The sequence below is a fragment of the Saimiri boliviensis genome, chromosome 5 (assembly GCF_048565385.1).
Source record: "Saimiri boliviensis isolate mSaiBol1 chromosome 5, mSaiBol1.pri, whole genome shotgun sequence".
In the NCBI taxonomy this organism is placed as follows: Eukaryota; Metazoa; Chordata; class Mammalia; order Primates; family Cebidae; genus Saimiri; species Saimiri boliviensis.
In genome coordinates, this window is record NC_133453.1 from 21,954,143 (window position 1) to 21,977,654 (window position 23,512).

Sequence of the window (23,512 nt, forward strand, 5' to 3'; positions counted from 1 at the left end):
TTTAAGTTTTGATCTAAGACAAACTAGAACTGTCCACTGCTAACCAACCTCCTTCCATGGAATGAAGTCACACCACTGCTGACTCTGTACCAGTCCCTCTTCTTCCCAGGCTGTTCACCTGGAAATGGCAACCAGACTCTGGGTGCCCTGCACCTCTTCTCTCACTCCAGGAACACTGAGACTAAGATCCACACCAACCTGTTTCCACTTTATTCTTCTTTATACATTCTCCTGCTCCCAGATTTGGAGGCAGAACATGATATGAGCTCAGCAGTCCCACTCAGAGCCATGTTCCATATCCCAGTAGTTTCCCTTTTCCCAACCCCCACCCACCCCCACTCAGTAAGGCTCCTTGCCCAGATTTTGCTCTTAGAGGTAAGAAAGCAGAAGAGCGGATGCAGGACTGAGATGACTGTCCTGACCCCACTACCCCCAAGTGTAAGAAAGCAGTCCTGGATGGAATGGGGGGAGATTCCAATGAGGGATGGAAACCCCTTTCTAAGGCATAAGGGGCCACCTTCTCAACATGCCACTGCTTTTTCAGATTTGGGTAGTGTGCTGGCCAGGAGCTGGGGGCTGTAGCACCTCCAGCTGACTGAGGAGTTGAGGAATGTGAGGACGCTGCTGTGGGTCCACGGTCATCATCGAGGCCAGGAGCTGCCGCAATGCTGAAGAATGCCTGTGGAGGGAGGAGCTCAGGGAGACTGGATGACGCCTATCCGCCAACTCAGCTAATACCAGGGGGGAGTCTGAAACACCTGGTGGCACATTCATTGCTTGCTCACCTGGGGCTTTGTGGGATGCTGAGTTGGTTCTGCACAGCAAGGGCCACACTGTCACCCTTCTGGAACACCATGTCATAAGGGCCTTCCCCAAACATCATGGCGTATAGCACGCAGCCTAGGGACTGAGTATAACTTGATTAGTCCCTAGAAGGGACCAATGGAGGTGACATCTCTCTCCTTCTGTGGTAAAAGGAGACTAAATAAGCTAAAAATAATATGCTGACCTCAGCCACATGGCACTGCCAGGGCCCAGAGAAACTGCCAGTCAGCCAGAGGCCTCTGCAGCCCCTGCTTAGCCAGTGCCTTCAGTACTGACACTGAGCTGTATTCACCCTGTTCAGGGGCAGGGATTATACCACATCCGGTGCAAGTGGGTACAGTATCAGTGACAGTTCCCAGGAAGGAAGTTGAAGTGGATGGGGACATATTGTGGCTCCTGGGGCCCCATGCAACAGAAACCAATGACCTACTCTACTCCACAGTGGGTACAGAGCCACAGCCGTCCCTACCCAGATGCCCACCTACATGCTCCTCACCCAGACATCAGTCCGCTCATCGATGACACAGTGACTCTGCACAGAGAAGAGTTCTGGGGCTCGGTAGGAGATGGTGCACCGCTGGGCTGCCCAGTCCTGGAACAGTGGTCCCAGAGCTCAAAAGTGGGGCACAGGGCATGGTCATGTGACCAAACCAGGGCATGCACGGGAAGGGGTGGGAATGGGGAACTGGTGAGAAAAGGAGCATGGAGACTCTTTTACCTGCAGGGTCAGGGCCTGGCGGGAGCCCTCCACGTGGATGCATGCTTGATTCATGGAACCCAGGTCCATTAAAACTGGCTGCCCATCATCTCCAAGCAATATATTGGTGGGCTTCAGGTCTCTGTAGGGAAGTAGAAATGACCTGGACATCTCTGGACAGGAAGCCTGGAATCCCAGCGAGCAAAAGAATCATGCAGGCTGTTTCTTGAGAGAACAGACTTCCCATTTCTCTTAGTGAAGCTCTTCTTCTGGGCCCCAGCAAGCACACAAGGTCCTCCCACTGACCTGTGGGCATAACCCTTGGCATGAATGGCCTCTAGGCCTCTGCAGATCCCCAGCAGCAGCCGAAGGATTTGATCCTCGGTCAGGAAGTTGCCTTTGTCCTTCAGCCTTTCTATCTCATTCCACAGCGTACCTCTCTGCAACACAAGTTTCCCTACAGTTGGAGATGTTTTTGGAGCCTCTGCTCCCTAGGCCTGATCCCTTCCATGTGACAAAGCCTATTAGCCCTTTCATGACACACACCTCAAACCCCAAATCCAAAGTGGCCAAACCCAGGACGTGGTCCCTGCTTCCTAACATGCTGGGCAGCTCACACAGCCCTTGGGTACGTGGCTCTGTTGCAACCCCCTCCATAACCAAGAGTCTTTCTGACCTTGAAGAATGGTAGCAGCAGCCAGGCCTCATGCTTAGCACCCCGCTCCCTCAGACAGTAAGCCACGAGGTGAAGGACGTTGGGGTGATTGAAGAGGTGATGCATGTCGGCTTCTCGCTGGGCCTCCTCCCGGTCCTGCTGCTCGTGACACAGGATTCGCTTCAGGGCGTAGAAGTGTCCATCATGTAACCCTTCCACTAGGTCCACATAGCTGAACCCACTGTGGGCCAAAGGGGTCAATGAAGGGCCGTGGTCATTTCCCACATGGCTTGGACCTAGAGAAATTTCCTGGTAGGGAGTGGGGTGTTCTTCCCATTTAGCAGAAACCCTCCCAAGATGTGGCTCTAAGTGAAATCTGAAGAATATTACACTGTGAGCTCCTCAGGAGCAGAGATATAGAAATCTTTGAGGTCCTATGGTCATAATAGAGAGCTCTGCACCTGACAGAAGTAAATAATAGCCAACACTTATCAAGTACTTATGAACCAAGCACTGGGTGAGAAATTTTATAACATTATCTCATTTAAATCTCACAACTCCACCAGTGAGGCATAATTATCTCCATTAAGCAGATGGAAAAAACCATGGTTTATCAAGGTCACACGAAGTGGTTTTAGCAGGCCTGGCTCCAGGATCCACCTTCTTGATACCGTGTAGCTAAGCTCTGTCAGGTGAGAGAGGACAGGGATAGGGATAAAACCCTTGTGGCCCAAACAAGTGCAGACCGCTGCCCTTCAATGACCATAACCTTGAGGACTAGTTAATTGACTTCCAAACACTCACCCCTCCCCCAGTTTCTGGATGAAGAGGTAGCGCTTATTGTCAATGACGACAGTTCCCCGAGAGCAGACACACAGCGCGTGGCCCATAATGTCTCAGTCATCCTCTTCAAGGACGATCTGAGGCTACCGAAGAGCTCGTCCAGGGTGAGTGGGCTCTTCCAAAAGATGTGCCGGGAGCCCAGCGGATCATACTGGAAAGAAAACAACGGCAGGGTCGCAGGTCCGGCACAATCCAGACGACCCCTGAGGAACCAATGCAGAGAGCTCAGGCCCAGGTCTCTGGAACCTACACTACTGTCCAGGGAAAACACCCTCCGTCGCCAGCTCCAAGGGTGGGGTCAGGGGCCTTAAGGCCTCAGAACAGACACACAGCGGCTACCAAGGCACTTCCTCCAACCCCAGCCCACCTTTGGGCAGCCCCGCTCCCATGCCCGTCGCGCCGCAAAAGCAGAGCACAGGGCAGTTTCAAAAGATGTGCGAGGCTCAAGCCCACTCCTGGCAGGGCCCACCCCTGGCTTCGGAGCCCAGCGTGGGCCAGCCTGCACTCCCCGACTGACCTGGCTCGGCCAGAGCTCAGCGCCACGGACCGGAAGCAGCGCTGACATCATCAGTCTGCACCGGCGCAACTGCCCGCGATAGCTTAGCAACCGCTAGGCAGCGGGAGGATGTGAGGGCGCGGAGCTGAGAGGCCCGGGGCGGGCTAGGCCTGGGGTGGACGGGTCGCAGGACCCTTGTGAGGGTTCTCTACTCGGCCTTCAGTAGGGGTCAAGACGTAGGCACCTGCGCCAAAGGGGAGCAAAGCAGGGCTCGGCCCGAGGCCCCCAGGATCTCCATCTCCCAATGTTGGAGGTAGGAGGCTTCATACCTCCGGCGCTCTGGGGCAGAAAGCGGCCAACTGCACTGCAGCCCGGAGGGGGATCCAGGGAGGGGCGGGTCTGGTGGCCTGGACTCCTGATCCCGTACAACTTCCCGGGCTCTGGCCTGTATCCCACTACCCTTTAGTCTCAGTGATTCAGAGCTCAGGCTTGTGAACCAGACTTCTAGTTTCTAAATTGAATGTTAATAGCATACTAGCTGTGTAACCTCGCGCGAGTTTCTTAACTTCTCGGATCCTTAATTTTGGTACCTGTAAAACAGGTATAATAGTACCTAAGGTTAAGTAGCTTAACCGTGAGGCCGGACTGACTAGTTGAAATGCCAGCTCTAGTAACATAGTTGCCTGATCTTGGACAGGCTACTTCATGTTACCGTCCTTTCCTCTCCTCCTCTGTGAAATGGAAATTAATTATCTACCTCATGGAGTTGTTTGAAGATTAAATGAGATGTACAGTGTTTAATACAATATCTGACACATAGCCTTCAGTACGTATCAACGGTAATTATTTTACCCTGATCTTCACATCCCATGCTTGAGACTGTAAAAGCAGAAGGAACAGAAATTCACAAATTTCCAAGCCTTGGCACAAAACAGTTGTCCTTGACATCTGTTGCCAAGGCAGGCAGGGGTAAGCTGGAGAGTGGTGCACTTCCAAAGAAGGTGGAATGGCCAGGAGGGAATGGCTGTTTTGCTGAAACAGGGCTCTCAGGAAAAAGGTCCTTCTTAGGACTTGGTTGCCCCCTTCCACACCCCGGATCACCCTGAAGATTTTCCAGCGGTTTCCCTTGGTTCTGAACATGTTTTAGCCCTTTGGTTCTGACATTCATTCATCCAGATTTAACCTGCTATGTGCCAGGCCCTGTGCTGGAAGCTAAGGATTTGAGAGAAACGGGGCACTCCCTGTCCTCAGGGAGCCCAGTCAGGTCAAGCCATGCTTCTCAATTTTGAAGGTGCCTAGGATCACCTGGGAATCTTGTTAAAATACAAATTCTGATTCTGTCGGTCTGAGGTAGGATCTGAGATTTTGCATTTCTTTCTTTTTTCCTTTTCTTTTCTTTCTTTCTTTCTTTCTTTCTTTCTTTTTTTTTTTTTTTTTTTTTTTTTTTTTTTTTTTTTTTGAGACAGTGTCTCTCTCTGTTGCCCAGGCTGGAGTACAGTGGCAGGACAGCTCACTGAAGTCTCCGCCTTCGGGGTTCCAGCAATTCTCCTGCCCAGCTACACTAGTATCTGAGATTACAGGCTTGCGCCACCAGTCCTGACTAACTTTTGTATTTTTAGTAGAGATGGGTTTCACCATATTAGCCAGACTGATCTCAAACTCTTGACCTCAGGTGATCCACCTGCCTCAGCCTTCCAAACTACTGGGATTACAGGTGTGAGCCACCGCAACTGGCCAGATTCTGTATTTCTTCCTTTTTTTTTTTTTTTTGGTTGTTGTTTTTGAAACATTGTTTCACTCTTGTTGCCCAAGCTGCAGTGCAATGGCCTGATCTCAGCTCACTGCAACTTTCACCTCCTGGGTTCAAACAATTCTCCTGCCTCAGCCTCCTGAACAGCTGGAATTACAGGTGCTGGCCACCATGCCCAGCTAATTTTTGTGTTTTTAGTAGAGACGGGGTTTCGCCATGTTGGCCTGGCTGGTTTTGAACTCCTGATGTCAGGTGATCTTCCAGCTTTGGCCTTCCAAAGTGCTGGGATTACAGGCAAGAGCCCCCATGCCCGGCCCAGATTCTGTATCTCTAACAATGCTCTCAGGTGACGCTGATGAAGCTGACTGGTTAACTGCACTTTAGCATGATAAAGAGGATTTTACAAACTAGTAGAGTAGGGGGTGGCTGCAGGCTGGAGAGGAGGAAGTCCAGGCTAACTGCCTGGCAACTTGAGGTGGTCTCCGCCCCCTTGCTTGTTGAGGTTCCCTCCCAGGAATCCGACACGTGACAGTCTGTCTGCCGTCTCTGACGAGAGGAGCCCTGTAAGCGCCATGGCTCCCAAAAAGCCATCCTGCCTTCGCTCCCTGCTGCTGCCGCTTCTGACGCTACTGCTGCCCCAGGTAAGATGAAGCAGTTGAACCTGGTGACGGGGGGGTGGGGGGGGGCGCGGGGGGAATGTGGTGACGAAGGACCAGATCCAGCGGATAAGAGAAAGTCAAAAGCAACAACCAAACCACCCTCGGGGCTACTTCCATCTCCTCCGCTTTGGGCAGGCACTGACCCTCGACCCTCCCTCCAGGCCTCTGCTGAGCAGCGTCTCTTTCTCTTTGTAGGCAGACACTCGGTCATTCGTAGTGGATCGGGATCATGACAGGTTTCTCCTAGATGGGGCCCCGTTCCGCTATGTATCTGGCAGTCTGCATTACTTTCGGGTACCACGAGTGCTTTGGGCTGACCGGCTTTTAAAGATGCGATGGAGCGGCCTCAACGCCATACAGTTGTAAGAAGTGTTGGCAAGAGCCACGAAGGGGTGGGATCTACCACCCACTTAGAAAGGAGGTCGGGACGGGAAGACTGGCATGTTTAAACAAGGGCTTAGAGCTCCAGGACTCCTAGGCCAAGGGTGGGAAAGGACAGGGTAGGACCTCTTTCCAGCCGCTTCCTGGAGATGCCCTGCAAGGCCTGAGCCTTTAGGCCTCCTGGTGTCTCTCTACCTTGGGCTCTGTTAACCTCTTCCTTTCTCAGTTATGTGCCCTGGAACTACCATGAGCCACAGCCTGGGGTCTATAACTTTAATGGCAGCCGGGACCTCATTGCCTTTCTGAATGAGGCAGCTCTAGCGAACCTGTTGGTCATACTGAGACCAGGACCTTACATCTGTGCAGAATGGGAGATGGTGAGTCAGCTGGAGGAGGGATAGAACCAGAGTTATCCTTGTGTGGTTCCTAGACCACCCCCATCTGCCCACCCTCTAGGGCCATCTCCAGCACTATACTCAATTCCTTCCCTTCCTTCCTTCGCCACCACACCCCAAAACAAAACCTACATGCTTCTATGTCGTCTTTATGTTTGTCTCAGGGGGGTCTCCCATCCTGGTTGCTTCGAAAACCTGAAATTCATCTAAGAACCTCAGATCCAGGTGAGTTAAGACAAAAGATTTAACACAGAAGCAAGTAAAATGGGCCATTTGGGTGCCAAAAGCAGAAGAGACCATTCCCAAATTGGAGTTCATCATTCACATACCAGGTGTTTCCTTCATGCCTAGCAGGATACTAGAAACTGGGGGACCAGACAGACTCCCATTATTGTGCAGTGGAGCTTATAATATAGTGGAAGAAACTTATTTTTTAAAAAAAGGGCCGGGGGCAGTGGCACACCCCTGTAATCCCAGCACTTTAGGAGGCCAAGGCAGGTGGATCACAAGGTCAAGAGATGGAGACCATCCTGGCCAACACAGTGAAACCCCATCTGTACTAAAAATACAAAAATTAGCTGGGCCTGGTGGCACACGCCTATAGTCCCAGCTACTCGGGAGGCTGAAGCAGAATTGCTTGAACCTGGGAGGTGAAGGTTGCGGTGAGCCAAGATCCATGCCACTGCAGTCCAGCCTGGTGACAGCGAGACTCATCTCAAAAAAACAAAACAAAACAAAACAAAAAACCCCTATTATTGCAAGCTGTAAAAATACTATACAAGAAAGTAAACAAGGAGTTAAGATATGAATGCCAGTGGGCGTCTTTTAGGTAGGGTGGTAAGAAAAGCCTTCTCTGAGAAGGTAGCATTTCAGTTGACTTCTAGGGAAGGGAAACACTGGCCTTATGAAGAGTGAGGCAAGAATATTACAGGTAGAAGGGATGATAGAGGTCCCCCGAGATGGGAAAGAACATGGCATGACTGAGGAACTGAAAATGGACCAGCATGGCTGGAGCATAGGTGGGTAGGGAGACAACAGTATAACATGAAATCGAAGATGAGATGGAGACGGTCGAGATGGCAGGACCTTGTGTGCCACTGCAAACAACTTGCGTTTTATTCCAAGTACAGTAGAAAAACACTGAGAAAATTTAACCAGAAATGTGACATGGTGTTTTAAAATATTTCAGCCTGGATGTGGGAAATGTATTCAGGGGGCAAGGGCAGGGGTGGAGAAACTAATTGGGACCTATCACTTTTGCTGAGGGCAGAGATGATGGTGCCTAGACTAAGGCAATGGCAGTAGGAAAGAAGGAAGAGTGCAGACCTGAGAGATGGTTTGGAGATAAAAATCACCAGGACTTGTTGATAGATTTTGATTGGAAGGGAGAGGGTGAGGTGGTGTAGGTATGATTGGGAAAGAAAGGCATCAAGGCAAGGGTGGCAGACGAACAACTTTAGGGGCAGACAATAGTTTTGTCCTGGTCATGTTAAATTTTCATGTCACACTCAAGTGACGATATTAAGTAAGCAATGTATGACTATGGAGCTTAGTGGAGTGGTCTGAGCTAGACATATGAATTCGGATGTCATCAGTCTAAAGATGGCATTTAAATCCATGGGTACTGAGAGAACGCCTGGGGAAAGAGTATAGAGAAAGCAGGGGTGAGAACTCAAGATTAAGCTCTGAGAATGCCCAATATTTCAAGTTTCGATTTCACTTCAGGTGCAGCTATCAAGGGAAAAGATTATCTGATTTATAACTTTTTAAAATACTGCCCTGGAAAAATGCCTTATATCTATGGGGCTCTATCCAGGTGCTGTTTCACTTCTTCTTAGGAGAGCCGGAGAGCTTTATGTTCCTCGTAGTATCTCCCAAATTCAGCTGACTGAAATACATTTAAAACGATAAAGTATTCATGGTACACCAACATGCATTCTCTGTTTTGCGCAAGAAAACCAGTGACCTCTACATTGCTAAATCCATGGTGATCTTTCAGGCCTCATCCTGCTTAACCAATCAGCAGCATTCAGCACAGCTGGTCACACTGTCCTTTGAAATACACTCTTCTCTCACCTTCCATGATACCTCACTTATCTGGTCCCTGCCCCTGCCCTCCAGTCTTTCTGACCACTTCTTCTTAGTCTCTTACTGGTTTTTCTCTATTTTCCTTTCCACTCAGTGTAACAGGGTTCAGTCCTTGGATGCTTCTCTTTTCTATATTCTCATTCCTTCTATATTCTCATCTATTTGCATGATGGAATTTTAATTCCGTTTAATAGCTGATGACCCTGAAATATGTATCTTTAGCCGGGACCTTTCCCTTGTCTTTCAAATACGTATATCCAGCCTGCTTGACTTCTCCATTTGGACAAATAAAAGGCACAATGACACAACTAAGTTCCTAGCATTGCCTCCCAAATCACTTGTTCCTTCCCTTCTTCCCTTCTCAGCTAATGACAACTCCATTTTCCAATGGGGCAAGCTAAGCACTATGGTATAATCTTTCACACCTGTCTTTACAATCTCTGGGGACCATAGCATATATCATTCCTTCTACCGAGATGTTCTTGCCTTGCTCTTCACATGACCCTTTTCAGAGAAAGCTTTACTGACCACCCTACCCCACATTCAATCTGGCAGAAAATCCTATCATCTGAGATCAGGAGTTCAAGACCACCCTGGCCAACATGGCAAAAACCCATCTCTACTAAAAATACAAAAAATTAGCTGGGTGAGGTGGTGGGTTCCTGTAATCCCAGCTACTTGGGAGGCTGAGACAGGAGAATCACTTGAACCGGGAGGCAGAGGTTGCAGTAAGCCAAGATCGTGCCGCTGCACTCCAGCCCAGACGACAGATCAATGAGACCTTGTCTCAAAAAAAAAAGGAATTCCTATCAGCTTTTCTTCACAAACATTAAATTTAAGTACTTTTTATCACCCCCATTGCCTCCACTCTGGTCCAAACCATCTCTCTCACCTGGCTTATTTTATAGCTTCCTAACTGGTTTCCCTCATTTGTCCTCTCCTCCATATAGTCTTGTCTCAATACAGTAGCCAGTGTGATCCTGTTCAAATATAAGTTTAAAGATATGTCTCAGATCTTGTCATTTCTCTGCTTAAACCTATCCAGTAGGTTCTCATCTCATTCTGAATATGAACCATAGAATCCTTAAAGTGGTAGGTCCTACACAATTGGCCCCAGTCACCTCCTGGGCATTATTGCTCTTCTCCCCCATGTTCACTTTGCTCCAGCCACAGTGGCCTCATTGCTGTTCTTCAAACCCACCAGGCCTTGGGCTTTGCGGCCTTTTCATGTGGTGTTACTTCATCACAAGCTTCCTGAGGAGGTCACCTTGGTGAGACCTTCCTGGTCTCTCTCTCATATATGTATATATATGTGTTTGTATATATATATATATATATATATATATATATATACTTTTTTTTTTTTTTTTTAAGACAATCTTGCTCTGTCACCGAGGCTGGAGGGCAGTCACGAAATCTCGGCTCATTGCAACCCCAACCCCCGGGTTCAAGCAATTCTCCTGCCTCAGCCTCCTGAGTAGCTGGGATTACAGGCGCTCACCACCTCACCCTACTAATTTTTTGTATTTTTAGTAGAGACAGGGTTTTGCCATGTTGGCCAGGCAGGTCTCAAACTCCTGACCTCAGGTCATCCACCCACCTCGGACTCTGAAAGTGCTGGGATTACAAGTGTGAGCCACTGCGCCTGGACTTCCTCTCTGTTCTCCATATACCACCTCTCCCCCCGTTCCCCTCCCCCCATACAGAGTTTCGCACTTGTTGCCCAGGCTGGAGTGCAGTGGCATGGTCTTGGCTCACTGCAACCTCCGCCTCTTGGGTTCAAGCTATTCTTTTGCCTCAGCCTCCTGGGTAGCTGGGATTACAGGTGCCTGCCACCATCCCCAGCTAATTTTGTGGTACTTTTAGTAGAGACATGGTTTCGCCATGTTGGTCAAGCTGGTCTCGAACTCTTGACCTCAGGTGATCCACCCACCTCAACCTCCTCCTAAAGTGCTGAGATTACACGTGTGAGCCACCGTGCCCAGCCATACCACCTTTTTTTTTTTTTTTTTTTTGATGGAGTCTTACTCTGTTGCCCAGGATGGAGTACAATGGCACAATCTCAGCTCACTGTAACCTCCACCTCTTGGGTTCAAGCAGTTCTCCTGCCTCAGCCTCCCAAGTAGCTGGGATTACAGGCATGTGCCACCACACCTGGCTAATTTTGTATTTTTAGTAGAGACAGGGTTTCTCCAGGTTGGTCAGGCTGGTCTCAAACTCCCGACCTCAGGTGATCCACCTGCCTCGGCCTCCCAAAGTGCTGGAATCACAGGCGTGAGCTACTGCTCCTGACCCATACCACCATTTTTCATCCTCCTTCCCTGCTAGTGAATACAATATTTTATGTTTTTTGTTTGTTTGTTTTGTTTTGTTTTTTGAGGCAGAGTTTCGCTCTTGTTACCCAGGCTGGAGTGCAATGGCGCGATCTCGGCTCACCGCAACCTCCGCCTCCTGGGTTCAGGCAATTCTCCTGCCTCAGCCTCCTGAGTAGCTGGGATTATAGGCATGCGCCACCATGCCCAACTAATTTTTTGTATTTTTAGTAGAGACGGGGTTTCACCATGTTGACCAGGTTGGCCTCGATCTCTTGACCTCGTGATCCACCCGCCTCAGCCTCCCAAAGTGCGGGATTACAGGATATTTTATGTTTTATTATTTTATTTTTTTTGAAATCGAGTCTTACTCTGTTATCCAGGTTAGAGTACAGTGACATTATCTCAGCTCATTCCACCCTCTGCCTCCCAGATTTAAGCAATTCTCTTGTCTCAGCCTCCTGATTGGCTGGGACTACAGGTGTGTGCCACCATGCCCAGCTAATTTTTTATTTTTAGTAGAGATGGGGTTTTGTCATTTTGGCCAGGCTGGTCTCAAACTCCTGTCCTTAGGTGATCCGCCTGCCTCAGCCTCCCAAAGTACTAGGATTCCAGGCATGAACCACCATGCCCAGCCATGTTTTATTTTTTTAAGAAACAGGGTTTCACCATGTTGCCTTGCTGGTCTCAAACTCCTGGGCTCAAGTGATCTGCCTGCCTCAGAGTCTCAGAGTGCTAGGATTGCAGGTTTGAGCCACTGCACTCATCCAGGAATACAATATTTTAAATAATTGTGTGCATGAAATGAAGTTTGTATACTTTGGACCATCAGAAAAAAAAAAGGGTCAGATGTGGAATTTTCCATTTGTAGCATCATGTAGATACTAAAAAATTTCAAATTTTGGTGCATTTCAAATTTCAGATTGAGGATGCTCAACCTGTATAATGATGTTTCAATTGGTTATTTAAATCACCTGCATTGTCAGTTACATCAGAGCAGATCAGATATTCTACATTTCTGTGAATTCCCATGCTACTTCATAGCAATCTCAGGTATAAGTTGATTACATTCTCTAGGCTATATATTTAATATTTTTCTTATTATTTATTTTTTTGTGTAGATACCATTAAATTCACATAAGCATCTTATATTTGTTCTTAAGAAACACTAGGGCTGGGTGCAGTGGCTTACTCCTGTAATCCTGGCACTTTGGGAAGCCAAGGGAGGCAGATCGCCTGAGGCTGGGAGTTCGATACCAGCCTGACCAACATGGAGAAACCCGGTCTCTACTAAAAATATAAAATCAGCTGGGTGTGGTGACGCATGCCTGTAATACTAGCTACTCGGGAGGCTGAGGCAGGAGAATCGCTTGAACCCTGAAGGTGGAGGTTGCAGTGAGCTGAGATCACACTACTGCACTCCAAAAAAAAAAAAAAAAAAAAAAGAAGAAAAGAAAAGAAACACTTTAAGGTTTCCAATGTTCAAATTTCATTGACATGCAAATATACAAGGTGCTTAGGGTTGGGAATTTCTTGACGAGTCATTGCTTCCTGTATTTAGTGTTGAGCAAGTGTAATGTTAGCCCCTAACAAAGAAGCTCTGCTCCTTCCTTTAGACTTCCTTGCTGCAGTGGACTCCTGGTTCAAGGTTTTGCTGCCCAAGATATATCCATGGCTTTACCACAATGGGGGCAACATCATTAGCATTCAGGTACAAGAGGGATGTGACTGGGGCAGGGGAAGGAGGTGCAAGGGGTTCTTTATCTCCATCCCATATCTGGGCTCCACTTTCCCTTCCCTCTGGCAGGTGGAGAATGAATACGGTAGCTACGGAGCCTGTGACTCCAGCTACATGAGGCACTTGGCTGGGCTATTCCGTGCACTACTAGGAGAAAAGATCTTGCTCTTCACTACAGATGGGCCTGAAGGACTCCAGTGTGGCTCCCTCCAGGGACTCTATACCACTGTAGATTTTGGCCCAGGTCTCCTAAGCAAGGGCTGGGAGTGGAGTCTGGGGAAGGGACGACTCTTCCACGATATTTGTCTTTTTCTTTTCTCTTTTTTCCGCAGCTGACAACATGACCAAAATCTTTACCCTGCTTCGGAAGTATGAACCCCATGGGCCATTGGTGAGGGACCAGAGAGGAATCAGAGAATCAGGGGTGGGAATGGATCCAGCTCAGTTCCATCTCACTCACAGCTCCTTTCATTTCACATTCTAGGTAAACTCTGAGTACTACACAGGCTGGCTGGATTACTGGGGCCAGAATCACTCCACACGGTCTGTGTCAGCTGTAACCAAAGGACTAGAGAACATGCTTGAGTTGGGAGCCAGTGTGAACATGTAACTAAAGACACCAGGGCCAGTATAACTGTAGCTGGGAGTTGGGATGAAAGTTAAGATTCAGTGAGTCGGCTTTTACCTTTTCCCCACCCTCCCTCACTTCAGGTACATGTTCCATGGAGGTACCAACTTTGGATATTGGAATGGTGAGTCCAAATGGTCCCTGGGATAGAAGCAGGGAGGTAACAGAGAATTAGAATCTAAGGGCTAGGTGGATTAGCATGTCTAGAAGCTAAATATGGCCACCACTGCCCCCTCTCATGGCAAAATTCCTCTGCATGAAACATGCTTAGTAGTGCCTGTCATCTGAAATATATGTTGAATTAATTAAATTGGCTCAACTTCAGGCGCCGATAAGAAGGGACGCTTCCTTCCAATTACTACCAGCTATGACTATGATGCACCTATATCTGAAGCAGGAGACCCTACACCTAAGCTTTTTGCTCTTCGAAATGTTATCAGCAAGGTACTCTACCACTTAAGCTCCAAAGGCTTTTATTAATTTCGGGGGAGTGCCCACATTGTAAAGGGATCCCATGAATTGGTGGTTATTCTCTGGGCCACAGCTCAGCATCTCACTGAAGCATTTCCCATTCACCCAAATGGGACTATGTGCAAAGAAACTCGGGTGTGCAAAATAGAGCCTTCATGACCCCTGAAGCCCTTCCCTGGGCCCCAGGTTAAGAACTACCTAGAGTCTCGGAATAGGTATTGTTGTCTGTGGTTTTCCTATGGCTTCTGAGAGAATTTGGGCTCAGTTCCAGGAAGTTCCTTTGGGACCTTTACCTCCCCCCAGCCCCAAGATGATGCTTGGACCTTTGACTCTCCACCCGGTAAGTTCCTCCACATCTTTTCTCTGATACCACGCCTTTGTTTTCTGAATAGCCTATTCTTTCTTGTCCTCTATCCAGAAACTTCCCTTATATTCTGATTCGTCTCCCTTATCCTAATAGGTTGGGCATTTGCTGGCTTTCCTAGACTTGTTATGCCCCCATGGGCCCATTAATTCAATCTTGCCAATGACCTTTGAGGATGTCAAGCAGGTAAGACATAAACCCACATCTGGTGGAGATGACAACCTCCCTGAGCAGCTATAACCAAAAGTTCCTTGGCTATAACCACAGTGTCCTTTTGTATCACTCTTTGTCTGAAGTACTCATTCTTCCATACCCAGGACCATGGCTTCATGTTGTACCGAACCTATCTGACCCATACCACTTTTGAGCCAACACCATTCTGGGTGCCAAATAATGGAGTCCATGACCGTGCCTATGTGATGGTGGATGGGGTGAGAACCTAATTCCAGGCTGTGAGCCCTAGCTTCCTCTCTTCCCCAGGAAGTGTTAGCCTTAAGTTCTCCATATTTACCCTTTCCCATCTGTCTGCTCACATTTGCAGAGGGTTCCAGGGATAAGCTGGGATGAGGAAGAGTTTGATTAAGGATAGAGTTCTAGAATAGATAGCTACGTTCTCTCTGTCCTCCAAATAAGTGTCCTAATGTGGTTTCCTATGCAGTGGCTAAGAGCTAGATTCTGAGCCTTGCACCTATCCTATCTCCTATCCACAGGTGTTCCAGGGTGTTTTGGAGCGAAATTTGAGAGACAAACTATTTTTGATGGGGAAACTGGGGTCCAAACTGGATATCTTGCTGGAGAACATGGGAAGGCTGAGTTTTGGGTCTAACAGCAGTGACTTCAAGGTGAGCTAGCTTTGCCTAGTTATATCCCAGGACTTGATTAAGGATAGCTTGGACCCAGAGCTTAGTGAATGATGACTTTTCATCTGCCTTCCCTACAGGGCCTGTTGAAGCCACCAATTCTGGGACACACAGTCCTTACCCAGTGGATGATGTTCCCTCTGAAAATTGATAACCTTGTAAAGTGGTGGTTTCCCCTCCAGTTGCTGAAAAGTCCACATCCTCAAGCTCCTTCTGGCCCCACATTCTACTCCAAAACATTTCCAATTGTAGGCTCAGCTGGGGACACATTTCTGTATCTACCTGGATGGACCAAGGTAATTGCTAATGGTGGTGGTTTGGGTAAGCGGGGAGGCAAAAGAGAAGAATCATAAAAGGAGGGGAACAGACAGTATCCTTTGATTAGAAACCCAAAAGGATACGATTCTACCTCCGAAGAGCTGACCCTTTCTTTTCCTCCCTTTCCTGCTCCCTATTCCCCAGGGCCAAGTCTGGATCAATGGGTTTAACTTGGGCCGGTACTGGACAATGCGAGGGCCACAACAGACCCTCTATGTGCCAAGATTCCTGCTCTTTCCTAAGGGAGCCCTCAACAAAATCACATTGCTGGAACTAGAAAATGTGCCTCTCCAGCCCCAAGTCCAATTTTTGGATAAGCCTATCCTCAACAGCACCTTGCACGGGCTACGTATTGATTCTCTCTCAGCGGATACACTGAGTGCTTCTGAACCAATGGAGTTAAGTGGGCACTGAAAGAAAGGTAAGCCGGGCGCGGTGGCTCACGCCTGTAATCCCAGCACTTTGGGAGGCTGAGGTGGGTGGATCATCTGAGGTCAGGAGTTCAAGACCAGCCTGGCCAACATGGTGAAACCCCATGTCTACTAAAAATATAAAAATTAGCCAGGCGTGGTGGTGGGCGCCTGTAATCCTAGCTACTCGGGAGGCTGAGGCAGGAGAATTGCTTGAACCCAGGAGGCAGAGGTTGCAGTGAGTGGAGATCATGCTACTGCACTCCAGCCTAGGTTACAGAGCAAGACTCCATCTCAAAAAAAAGAAAGGTAAAATCCCTTGTACCCGGGACATGCAGTGGGCAGGATTCCTTGGTGCTGGCCATGGTGACCATAAGGAACTAAAGGCCACAATACCTCTGAATGTAAGTACAAGTACATATTCCTTGCCAAACTTTATTGTGATTAAAGTTCCAGAGACAGTACCAGCTCCACATACCTCCGTGGCCCTGTCTTTGCCCTGGTTCCCGAGTGTCCTTCACCCCCATCTTCTGAATAATCTCTGGTTTCATGGGGAAGAAAAAACCTAGGGCTGCTGTGAATATGCCCTCTCAGGGCCATGAATTGGCCCCAGGTAGAGCTGTAAGAGATCAAGAAGAGGGCTTCTTTGCCTGACAGCGATGATCCTGGAGGCAATGTGTGGAGCAGAAAGAGAAGTCGAAGTAGTGAAAGGGAGTGAGGCCTTGGAGGGATGCCCCACAACTCCAGCAGCGTCTGAAGAGGAAGAAAAATGGCTAGACAGGTACCCCCAAAACTTTCCAACACAAGCTCTCCCCATCCCTCCTCCTGCCAGAACATCTCAAATCCCCTCAACAGCCCTTCTGAATACTGTGCAGGCACTCAATTCACTTGTCCCCAGTGGTCCCTGCCACATTACGGCCCACCCATTCCCTCAACCCCCTGCCCCATACCGAGCATTGGTGATTGCAGAGTCAGGGATTGGAGGGGTAGGGGCTCCCAACTGAGCAGCTAGTCGGCGCTCTGCAGCTAGAGCTCTCTGAGGGAGAGAAGTTGTGTTAAGGACCAGCCCCCATTGGTGAGTAGGGCACCCAAGAAGTGACATCTGCACGCTGGGGAAGGGATTAGACCTCTAAGGAAGGCTTGCTGTGGACAAGAGAACGTCCAGCCTCACCTTCTCTCGGTCACTGAGGGCGGCAAATCGCTGCTGTTCTTCTCGTTCCCGCTCCTCCTGCTCCTGCTGTCTCCGCTGCTGTTCCTCCCGTTGCCGCCGGGCTGCCTTCTGCTCCCTTTTCCGTGTAGCCTGCCGTGCCTCCATTTCTGGTGTCAATGGTCCTGGCACCTGGAGGATGTCAGATATAAGAACCTATAAGCTATCCTTGGTAAAACTGCAAGAAGTAGAAAAGATCTAGCCAGGATCTGTAAGGCCTTCCCACTCTGCTTCTGCTTCCTATTCCAGCTGACCTGAGCTTTGTTGTAATCATAGGCATCTGGATTCTTCTCCATGAACCTTCGGAATTCATTACGTGTTGATTTGTCAGCCGCAACGGTATAAGGTGGCCGGGCCCGAGAGTCCCTAGGTGCAAAAACCCCAAAAATGGGTTTAACTTGCCTCCTATCTTTCCCAACATCACCTAACCAGAACAAGGGAATATTGTCAAGTAGCTAATGCCAACTTTAACCTCCAAAATATCCCCTCTATACCCAAAATGACTCAGAATAGGGAGCCTTACTCACTGCACAGTGGGGTCGGCACCTGCTTCCAACAGCAGACGAACCACTGAGCCTCTTCCAGCTGCAGCTGCTGCATGCAGGAGAGTAGAGCCACCAGAGCCTAAGGGGGCACTGAGCAGAGACAGCACTCCAGGGTCTCCAGGGTTGGGAGCCAGCTGAAGCTTCAGCACTCCAACATCTCCAGCTCGGCAAGCAGCAAGCAGCACATCCCAGAGCTCTGGCTGATCAGGGGCTTTGGCCTCATCCAGCAAAGGGCCCAAGGGGGTGGCAACTGCCTGGGATGACTGTGCAGAAGGCTTCTCTTGAGGTTGCTGGAGAAGAGTAATATGTGCCCCAGCCTCCTGGTCCCGGCTTTTCTCCTTCTTACTCCTTTTTTTCCTCCTCCGCTTGGGGAATACTTCAGACTCACGAAGATCCAGAGTCCCCACGGTCAACTCCACTAGCTCCAACTCTACCTGGAAGCCATCTTCTCCCTCCGACTCTGAACCTAGGGAAAAAGCCAACATGTGAAATCCATCTAGGGAGTACTCAGAGGGTGGAAGCAGATGCCTCCAATGCATAAGAATGAAAGCCTGAAATGAAATTGTTTTTATTTTGTCACCCAGATAAAGCAGCACATCAAGAGCTGAGTCCATTATATCCCATGCAGAAAGCAGGCTCTCAGCCCAGACAAGGCCAAGAGTCCCTGGACTCTCCCTATGAGCAGCCTTAGGATGCTGCACAATAGAGGAAAGCATAGAAGCGCCCTCAACCCAAACCAGGGCATCCAACGCAAGATCAACTACGTGAGATCCACGCAACACATCCACACAACTGCTCCATGCAGAGACTTTTTTAAGCTCTGGGGAAACATCCATAATAAAAGAAATATCGATAGGGCACGGCAGCTCACGCCTGTAATCCCAGCACTTTGAGAGGCCAAGACAAGTGATCACCTGAGGTCAGGAGTTCAAGACCAGCCTGTCCCATATGGCGAAACCCCGTCTCAACTAAAAATACAAAAATTACTCAGGTGTGGTGGCGGGTACCTGTAATCCCAGCTACTGGGGAGACTGAGGTGGGAGAATAGCTTGAACCCAGGAGGCGGAGGTTGCAGTGAGCCGAGATCATGCCATTGCACCCCAGCCTGGGCAACAGAGCAAGACTCCACCTCAAAAAAAAAAAAAAAAGAAAAAGAAAAAAAAAGATAATAGATTTGGAAAGGTCATTAAACATGCCTCAGTAATTGCTAAGATAATAGACACTCTGTGAGTGTGTGTTTAAATAAGGAAACGGGTCAGTTATGAGAGCAGGGAATTTGCCACTGCATTTCTAGGACAGAAACTCAGATCTGAGAGTTGCCAGATAGTAATCAAACCCTGTTTGGGAGATTCCTCATTCTGCCCAAGTGCTTCCTTTTCATCACTGCAGATCTTTATTGCTTCCTCAGTAGGCTTCTTCCTCTTCTCTCTTACTGTTTTCCAATGTGTCTGAGGTGAGTGCAGTCTGACCACTTCCCGAGGGTCGTCTTCTGCCATAAAACAAAAGATCTTTCTCAACCCTAGCTGAGGAGAAGCTAGTGCAGGTTTCTCTCAATGAAGATGTAGCTGTGCTGCAGTCCAAGGCTTAGAAAATCCTCTGGATATACCAATGAGAATGGAGGCTTAGGCTGGAGAGAACAAGAAGGTCTAGGGAATCGGGATCTGGAGCAAAGGCTCACCATAGACATGCAAAGTGGTCAGCTTATGGAGCACACGCTGTAGCTCTTGAAAGGTGGGTCTGCGGATGGCGAGGGGGATATCCCAAAGTCGGGGATCCCCCCTTTGCAGGGGTGCCCCTTTGCCTCCAAAGAACAAGGACCGGCCAGAGCGGGGGGCATGCAGCAGTATTGTATCAGCCTCCTCCAGCGCCTTAGCCCAGCCTGGCCCTGCCAGCAGGTCACGAACATCCTAGAAAAGAGAGTAGCTCAGTCCTGCATACCCTTACTTGCTATTTTTAAATCGCCTACTAAAAAGATGGCCCACAGAAGTGCAAGGAGTGGAAAGAAGAGGATAACACAAAGGAAAAAATTAGAGGACCAAGGCTCCTGGGGAATCCTTAATCTGCCATCGTCTACCTAGAAATAAGGAAAATTGGAAAGATATGAGCCCAAAACCTCCCTACTTAACAGTGAGTTGAACTGAGATGCCAAAAAGAATAGATCAGGACCGCCAGGTCTAAGAGGCTTAACTCACCTTATAGAGTGTGGCTTCATTGTAGCGCCTCAGGTTGGCTCCAGCAGAGCGTGATGCCCCACCCCGGGCATCCCGAAGCCCCTGGGCTGTGCCCTGCTTGGCTCGCACCGTGTAGCGGTGAAAGGTTTTGTGTGTCACCACTTCTCTTCTGTAGACAGTACAGACTCAGTACTGGAAACCAGCTGGTCCTCCCTGGCAACCAGGATCCACTCCATCCTTACCCCCATGCAGCACCCTCTCACCCTTGAAATATGGCACCAGCAAAGTGCCCAGCTGCAGCCATGAGCACCACGCAGTCTCTGGGACCTCTACTTTGCAGGTTCTGTAGCAGGAGTTCTGCCTCTTCTGGGGGATTCTTGATGACAGAGAAGCATCAGAAACATACCTGTTGCATTCACTGACAGCAAGAAACCAAGTGCCATTTTTCACAAACATTACCTCATTTAATATGACCACCCTGAGACTTATTTCCGTTTGATTAACAAGGAAATCTGAGGCTTGAAGAGGCAGTCAAGAACCATAATTCTAATCTAAATTGTTTTGTTTCCAAACTTAATTCCATTATACTTAACCCTTCTACAATTCAGGCCAGTTTCAATCCAAGACTGTGTTGTCAAGCATGATACCCACACCCAACAGGAAGAGAAGCAGTGAGAAATGTACTAGGCTAAGGGAAATCTAGGCTGGGTATACAAAAGGCTGGGGTAAGCCATACAACCTGTACTGTCACTTGCCTGATGAGGGCCTAGGACACAGCGGTAGGCATAAAGAAATTGGCCCTGGGCATTCTGGAAAAGAACTCGATGAGGGTAAAAGCCTTGGGGTCTGTTGGGCTTCTCAAATATAGCCCTCTCCTGATCCAGCGTCTGCAAGTCCTCCTCACTGGCTGAGTCTGAGTCTTCTGATCCTGAGATGCTAGAAAGATCTCCTGAAGACAGACAATAGGAGATACACAAGTTAGATACCCCATCTTTGTTCTTTCCTCAAACTCTATAAAACTAGTGCCTTCTTATACCTCCATGTCCGATTTCTACACAGGTTGCCCTACCAATCACCTGTGGAGCTCCGCTTTTCAAAGTCCAGGACAGACAGGAGAGGCTTGTCCTTGAGACGCTGCTTTAGGTTAAACCGATGCCAGTCAAGCTTATAATGCTCCCTCTAGTACAAAGACAAAGAGTGAGATAAAGATGGAAATATGCCCCAGCCTGACCTTGTATACTGGCCATATAGAATTCTAGAAGTACGACCAGGTAACACCAACTGCCTCAATCAAAGCATGGACCTTGATTGATTGATTGGGACGGGGTTTCACCATGTTGGCCAGGCTGGTCTCGAACTCCTGACCTCAGGTGATCCACCTGCCTCAGCCTCCCAAAGTGCTGGTATTACAGGCGTGAGCCTGCATGGACCCTTCTTAAGACAAAACAAATGTCTACCTCTCCCCACCCACCATTACACTTTTGCTTCTAACATCTAGCTCTGCACCTGACCTATTACCTGTTCTTGGTGGTTCTGGAAGGTCTGGTCACATGTTGAACAAAATAACTTCTCTGAAATATCCGTAGGACCCTGGAGTTGCTTTCTTTCTGGGCTTTCTCTCTCCCCTGAGCCTAAATAAGGGAAGAGTAACTGGACGTAGAAAGGGAGCCCAAGTCCACAGTGACAAGAATTATATTCAGTATGTGATATACAAAGCAGAGGAGGATACAAAAAAGATGGCATGATACTGCCTTCAAGGAATTTACACTCTAGTAGTCATGAAATAAACAGTACGGCAATCACTTAATGCGATAAACATGCTTCTGAAAAGATGTATGTAAAATGAGTGTAAATAAAATATTGTATTTAAATTAGCTAAACAGATTGTTTAGGCAAATCCTATAGAAAATAATTTCGTTAAGTTTAAAATTATTTCTAACTGTACAAAGACTTCTCAAATATTTTCTAAAGTTCACATTTCCAATTAGTGTACAGTTTGTCTAAAAGGCACAAGAGGGCCGGGTGCAACGGCTCATGCCTATAATCCCAGCACTTTGGGAGGCCAAAGCGGGTGGATCACGACGTCAAGAGATCGAGACCATCCTGGTCAACATGGTGAAACCCCGTCTCTACTAAAAATACAAAAAATTAGCTGGGCATGGTGGCACGTGCCTGTAATCCCAGCTACTCAGGAGGCTGAGGCAGGAGAATTGCCTGAACCCAGGAGGCGGAGGTTGCGGTGAGCCGAGATCGCGCCATTGCACTCCAGCCTGGGTAACAAGAACGAAACTCCGTCTCAAAGAAAAAGAAAGGCACAAGAAAACATGGAGCCAAACTAAAGTTACACAAAACAGGCCCAGCACGGTGGCTCATGCCTGTAATCCCAGCACTTTGGGAGGCTGACACAGGCAGATCACTTGAGGCCAGGAGTTCCGAGAACAGCCTGGCCAACATGATGAAACCCCGTTTCTACTACAAGTACAATAATTGGATGGGCGTGGTGGTGCAGGCCTATAGTCCCAGCTACTTGGGAGGCTAAGGCAGGAGAATCACTTGAACCTGGGAGGCAGAGGTTGCAGTGAGCGGAGATCACACCATTGCACTCCAGTCTGGGCAACAGAGCGAGACTCTGTCTCAAAAAATAAAACTATACAAAACAAATAAATTGTTTTATATTCAGCAAAAAGGAATAATTTGAGTGGTGCCCAGTTAAATCTGGAATATGTATATCTGAGAACTTTGAAAATGTATCTAGAAAGTTTGAAGTGTTTTTGAAGCCAATGGTGGTAAAGTGAGGAGACATATGCAATAGCAAAAAGACTTGTTTGATAACAAGGGTTGTATTGGAAATTACCCAGAGATTAAGTGAATTTAATCAAGCAGAAAGATAAATAAGTTGGCCTCCTAAGCTCGGGAATATCAGTAAGAATGTGTTCCCTGAGCGGGCAATACACTCTAAGGAGCCCTGTCACGTTTCACATAGATCCACTCCAAATCTTCCCGGATACCTGAACAGGAAGAACGCCGAGCACGGGCCACAGCCTCCCCGGGCGCATGGCTCACCAGGCTCAGGCCCTGAAGGACCGGAGCATCCGCGCTGAGGTCAAACAGGGAGATGAAAGCAGGAGCCGGGGCTGCATCTGGAGCCGGCGACATGGCTGAGCAGAAAGGATTTAGCAGCAGCTCCTGGAGCAGAAAGCGGGTAAGAAACACAGCTTCCCCAAACGAGATCCTACTGCCGCGTCTCCTGCCTGCCTGCCTGACTTGGTTTCTCCTGCACCGCAAGGCTTCTCATCCCTCATCCTGCTACCAGGAATCAGCTGTGAGATGACTACCTTGACCCCAGTCCGCTTTCTCAAACCCCCGTCTCGGCCCACAAAATAATGAAAGATGGGGGAGCATCCAGCTCTCAAATGAGTCCAACAGAGTTAAAAATAACTGAGGTTGTCTAGCCGAACTTTATTCGTTACCCATGCGACCAGCAATGACTGGCCCACAGCAACTCGCCCACGCCCTTAGAAGCCGCACCAAAAGCCCCGGGAGCTGAGCCGCACACAAGTCCACAGGTCTACAGCCGGATTTCTGCAACACAGCAATCCCCGTCACTACGGAGCAGCAAAGAGGACAACCGCTGGCGTCCGCACCTGAGCCCCGCCCCACGTAGAGCACACTATTGGGCCGTTGACAGGCTAAGACCCG

At 48.6% G+C, this 23,512-nt stretch overlaps 3 protein-coding genes across 16 annotated transcripts; 1 reads left to right on the top strand and 2 right to left on the bottom strand.

Moving 5' to 3' along the window:
• Positions 1-187: 187 nt before the first annotated feature.
• Positions 188-3,601, bottom strand: STK16 (serine/threonine kinase 16). 9 transcript variants are annotated; one of them, XM_003925513.4, is made up of 8 exons: positions 3,538-3,600; positions 2,982-3,171; positions 2,199-2,418; positions 1,829-1,962; positions 1,544-1,664; positions 1,322-1,417; positions 786-907; positions 188-679 (listed from the first exon to the last, which is right to left on the bottom strand). In XM_003925513.4, exons 2-8 carry the CDS (start codon positions 3,065-3,067, stop codon positions 541-543), a joined length of 918 nt encoding a protein of 305 aa, XP_003925562.1. In that variant the 5' UTR covers positions 3,068-3,171; positions 3,538-3,600; the 3' UTR covers positions 188-540. The 9 variants fall into 9 exon arrangements, with proteins under 9 accessions (XP_003925562.1, XP_003925563.1, XP_010334582.1 ...); XM_003925514.4 differs by having other exon boundaries at positions 3,271-3,581; XM_010336280.3 differs by lacking the exon at positions 786-907 and having other exon boundaries at positions 3,538-3,601.
• Positions 3,600-18,982, top strand: GLB1L (galactosidase beta 1 like). 3 transcript variants are annotated; one of them, XM_074399004.1, is made up of 18 exons: positions 3,600-3,829; positions 5,769-5,907; positions 6,121-6,287; positions 6,533-6,683; positions 6,866-6,926; positions 12,718-12,812; positions 12,909-13,083; positions 13,172-13,230; positions 13,324-13,445; positions 13,551-13,591; positions 13,793-13,911; positions 14,204-14,278; positions 14,399-14,488; positions 14,620-14,733; positions 15,013-15,144; positions 15,243-15,458; positions 15,625-15,901; positions 18,227-18,982. In XM_074399004.1, the coding sequence occupies exons 2-17, from the start codon at positions 5,839-5,841 to the stop codon at positions 15,892-15,894; spliced, it is 1,956 nt and encodes a 651-aa protein (XP_074255105.1). In that variant the 5' UTR covers positions 3,600-3,829; positions 5,769-5,838; the 3' UTR covers positions 15,895-15,901; positions 18,227-18,982. The 3 variants fall into 3 exon arrangements, with proteins under 3 accessions (XP_074255105.1, XP_074255104.1, XP_010334581.1); XM_074399003.1 differs by lacking the exon at positions 18,227-18,982 and having other exon boundaries at positions 4,983-5,907; positions 15,625-16,354; XM_010336279.3 differs by lacking the exon at positions 18,227-18,982 and having other exon boundaries at positions 15,625-16,354.
• On the bottom strand, positions 16,312-23,453 carry ANKZF1 (ankyrin repeat and zinc finger peptidyl tRNA hydrolase 1). 4 transcript variants are annotated; one of them, XM_003925506.4, is made up of 14 exons: positions 23,342-23,451; positions 22,822-22,999; positions 21,332-21,444; positions 20,890-20,992; positions 20,569-20,762; positions 20,077-20,189; positions 19,835-19,982; positions 19,321-19,549; positions 18,979-19,131; positions 17,625-18,108; positions 17,352-17,463; positions 17,062-17,229; positions 16,841-16,926; positions 16,312-16,643 (listed from the first exon to the last, which is right to left on the bottom strand). In XM_003925506.4, exons 2-14 carry the CDS (start codon positions 22,967-22,969, stop codon positions 16,520-16,522), a joined length of 2,175 nt encoding a protein of 724 aa, XP_003925555.2. In that variant the 5' UTR covers positions 22,970-22,999; positions 23,342-23,451; the 3' UTR covers positions 16,312-16,519. The 4 variants fall into 4 exon arrangements, with proteins under 4 accessions (XP_003925555.2, XP_003925556.2, XP_074255102.1 ...); XM_003925507.4 differs by having other exon boundaries at positions 23,284-23,451; XM_074399001.1 differs by lacking the exons at positions 21,332-21,444; positions 23,342-23,451 and having other exon boundaries at positions 22,822-22,952.
• Between the last annotated feature and the right edge of the window lie 59 nt (positions 23,454-23,512).

Excerpts from the sequence above, each read along its gene's own strand:
- STK16 (XM_010336280.3), bottom strand. The coding sequence starts at position 3,067 with ATGGGCCACGCGCTGTGTGTCTGCTCTCGGGGAACTGTCGTCATTGAC. Across the intron at positions 2,419-2,981 it reads ATCCAGAAACTGGGGGAGGG|TGGGTTCAGCTATGTGGACC; the intron begins GTGAGTGTTTGG and ends TTTGGCCCACAG. Across the intron at positions 1,963-2,198 it reads TGCTGCTACCATTCTTCAAG|AGAGGTACGCTGTGGAATGA; the intron begins GTCAGAAAGACT and ends CTTGTGTTGCAG.
- GLB1L (XM_074399004.1), top strand. The coding sequence starts at position 5,839 with ATGGCTCCCAAAAAGCCATCCTGCCTTCGCTCCCTGCTGCTGCCGCTT. Across the intron at positions 13,592-13,792 it reads CAACTTTGGATATTGGAATG|GCGCCGATAAGAAGGGACGC; the intron begins GTGAGTCCAAAT and ends GCTCAACTTCAG. Across the intron at positions 15,145-15,242 it reads CTAACAGCAGTGACTTCAAG|GGCCTGTTGAAGCCACCAAT; the intron begins GTGAGCTAGCTT and ends CCTTCCCTACAG.
- ANKZF1 (XM_003925506.4), bottom strand. The coding sequence starts at position 22,969 with ATGTCGCCGGCTCCAGATGCAGCCCCGGCTCCTGCTTTCATCTCCCTG. Across the intron at positions 20,190-20,568 it reads GTGTCCTAGGCCCTCATCAG|AATCCCCCAGAAGAGGCAGA; the intron begins GCAAGTGACAGT and ends TCTGTCATCAAG. Across the intron at positions 19,550-19,834 it reads ATGAAGCCACACTCTATAAG|GATGTTCGTGACCTGCTGGC; the intron begins GTGAGTTAAGCC and ends TCTCTTTTCTAG.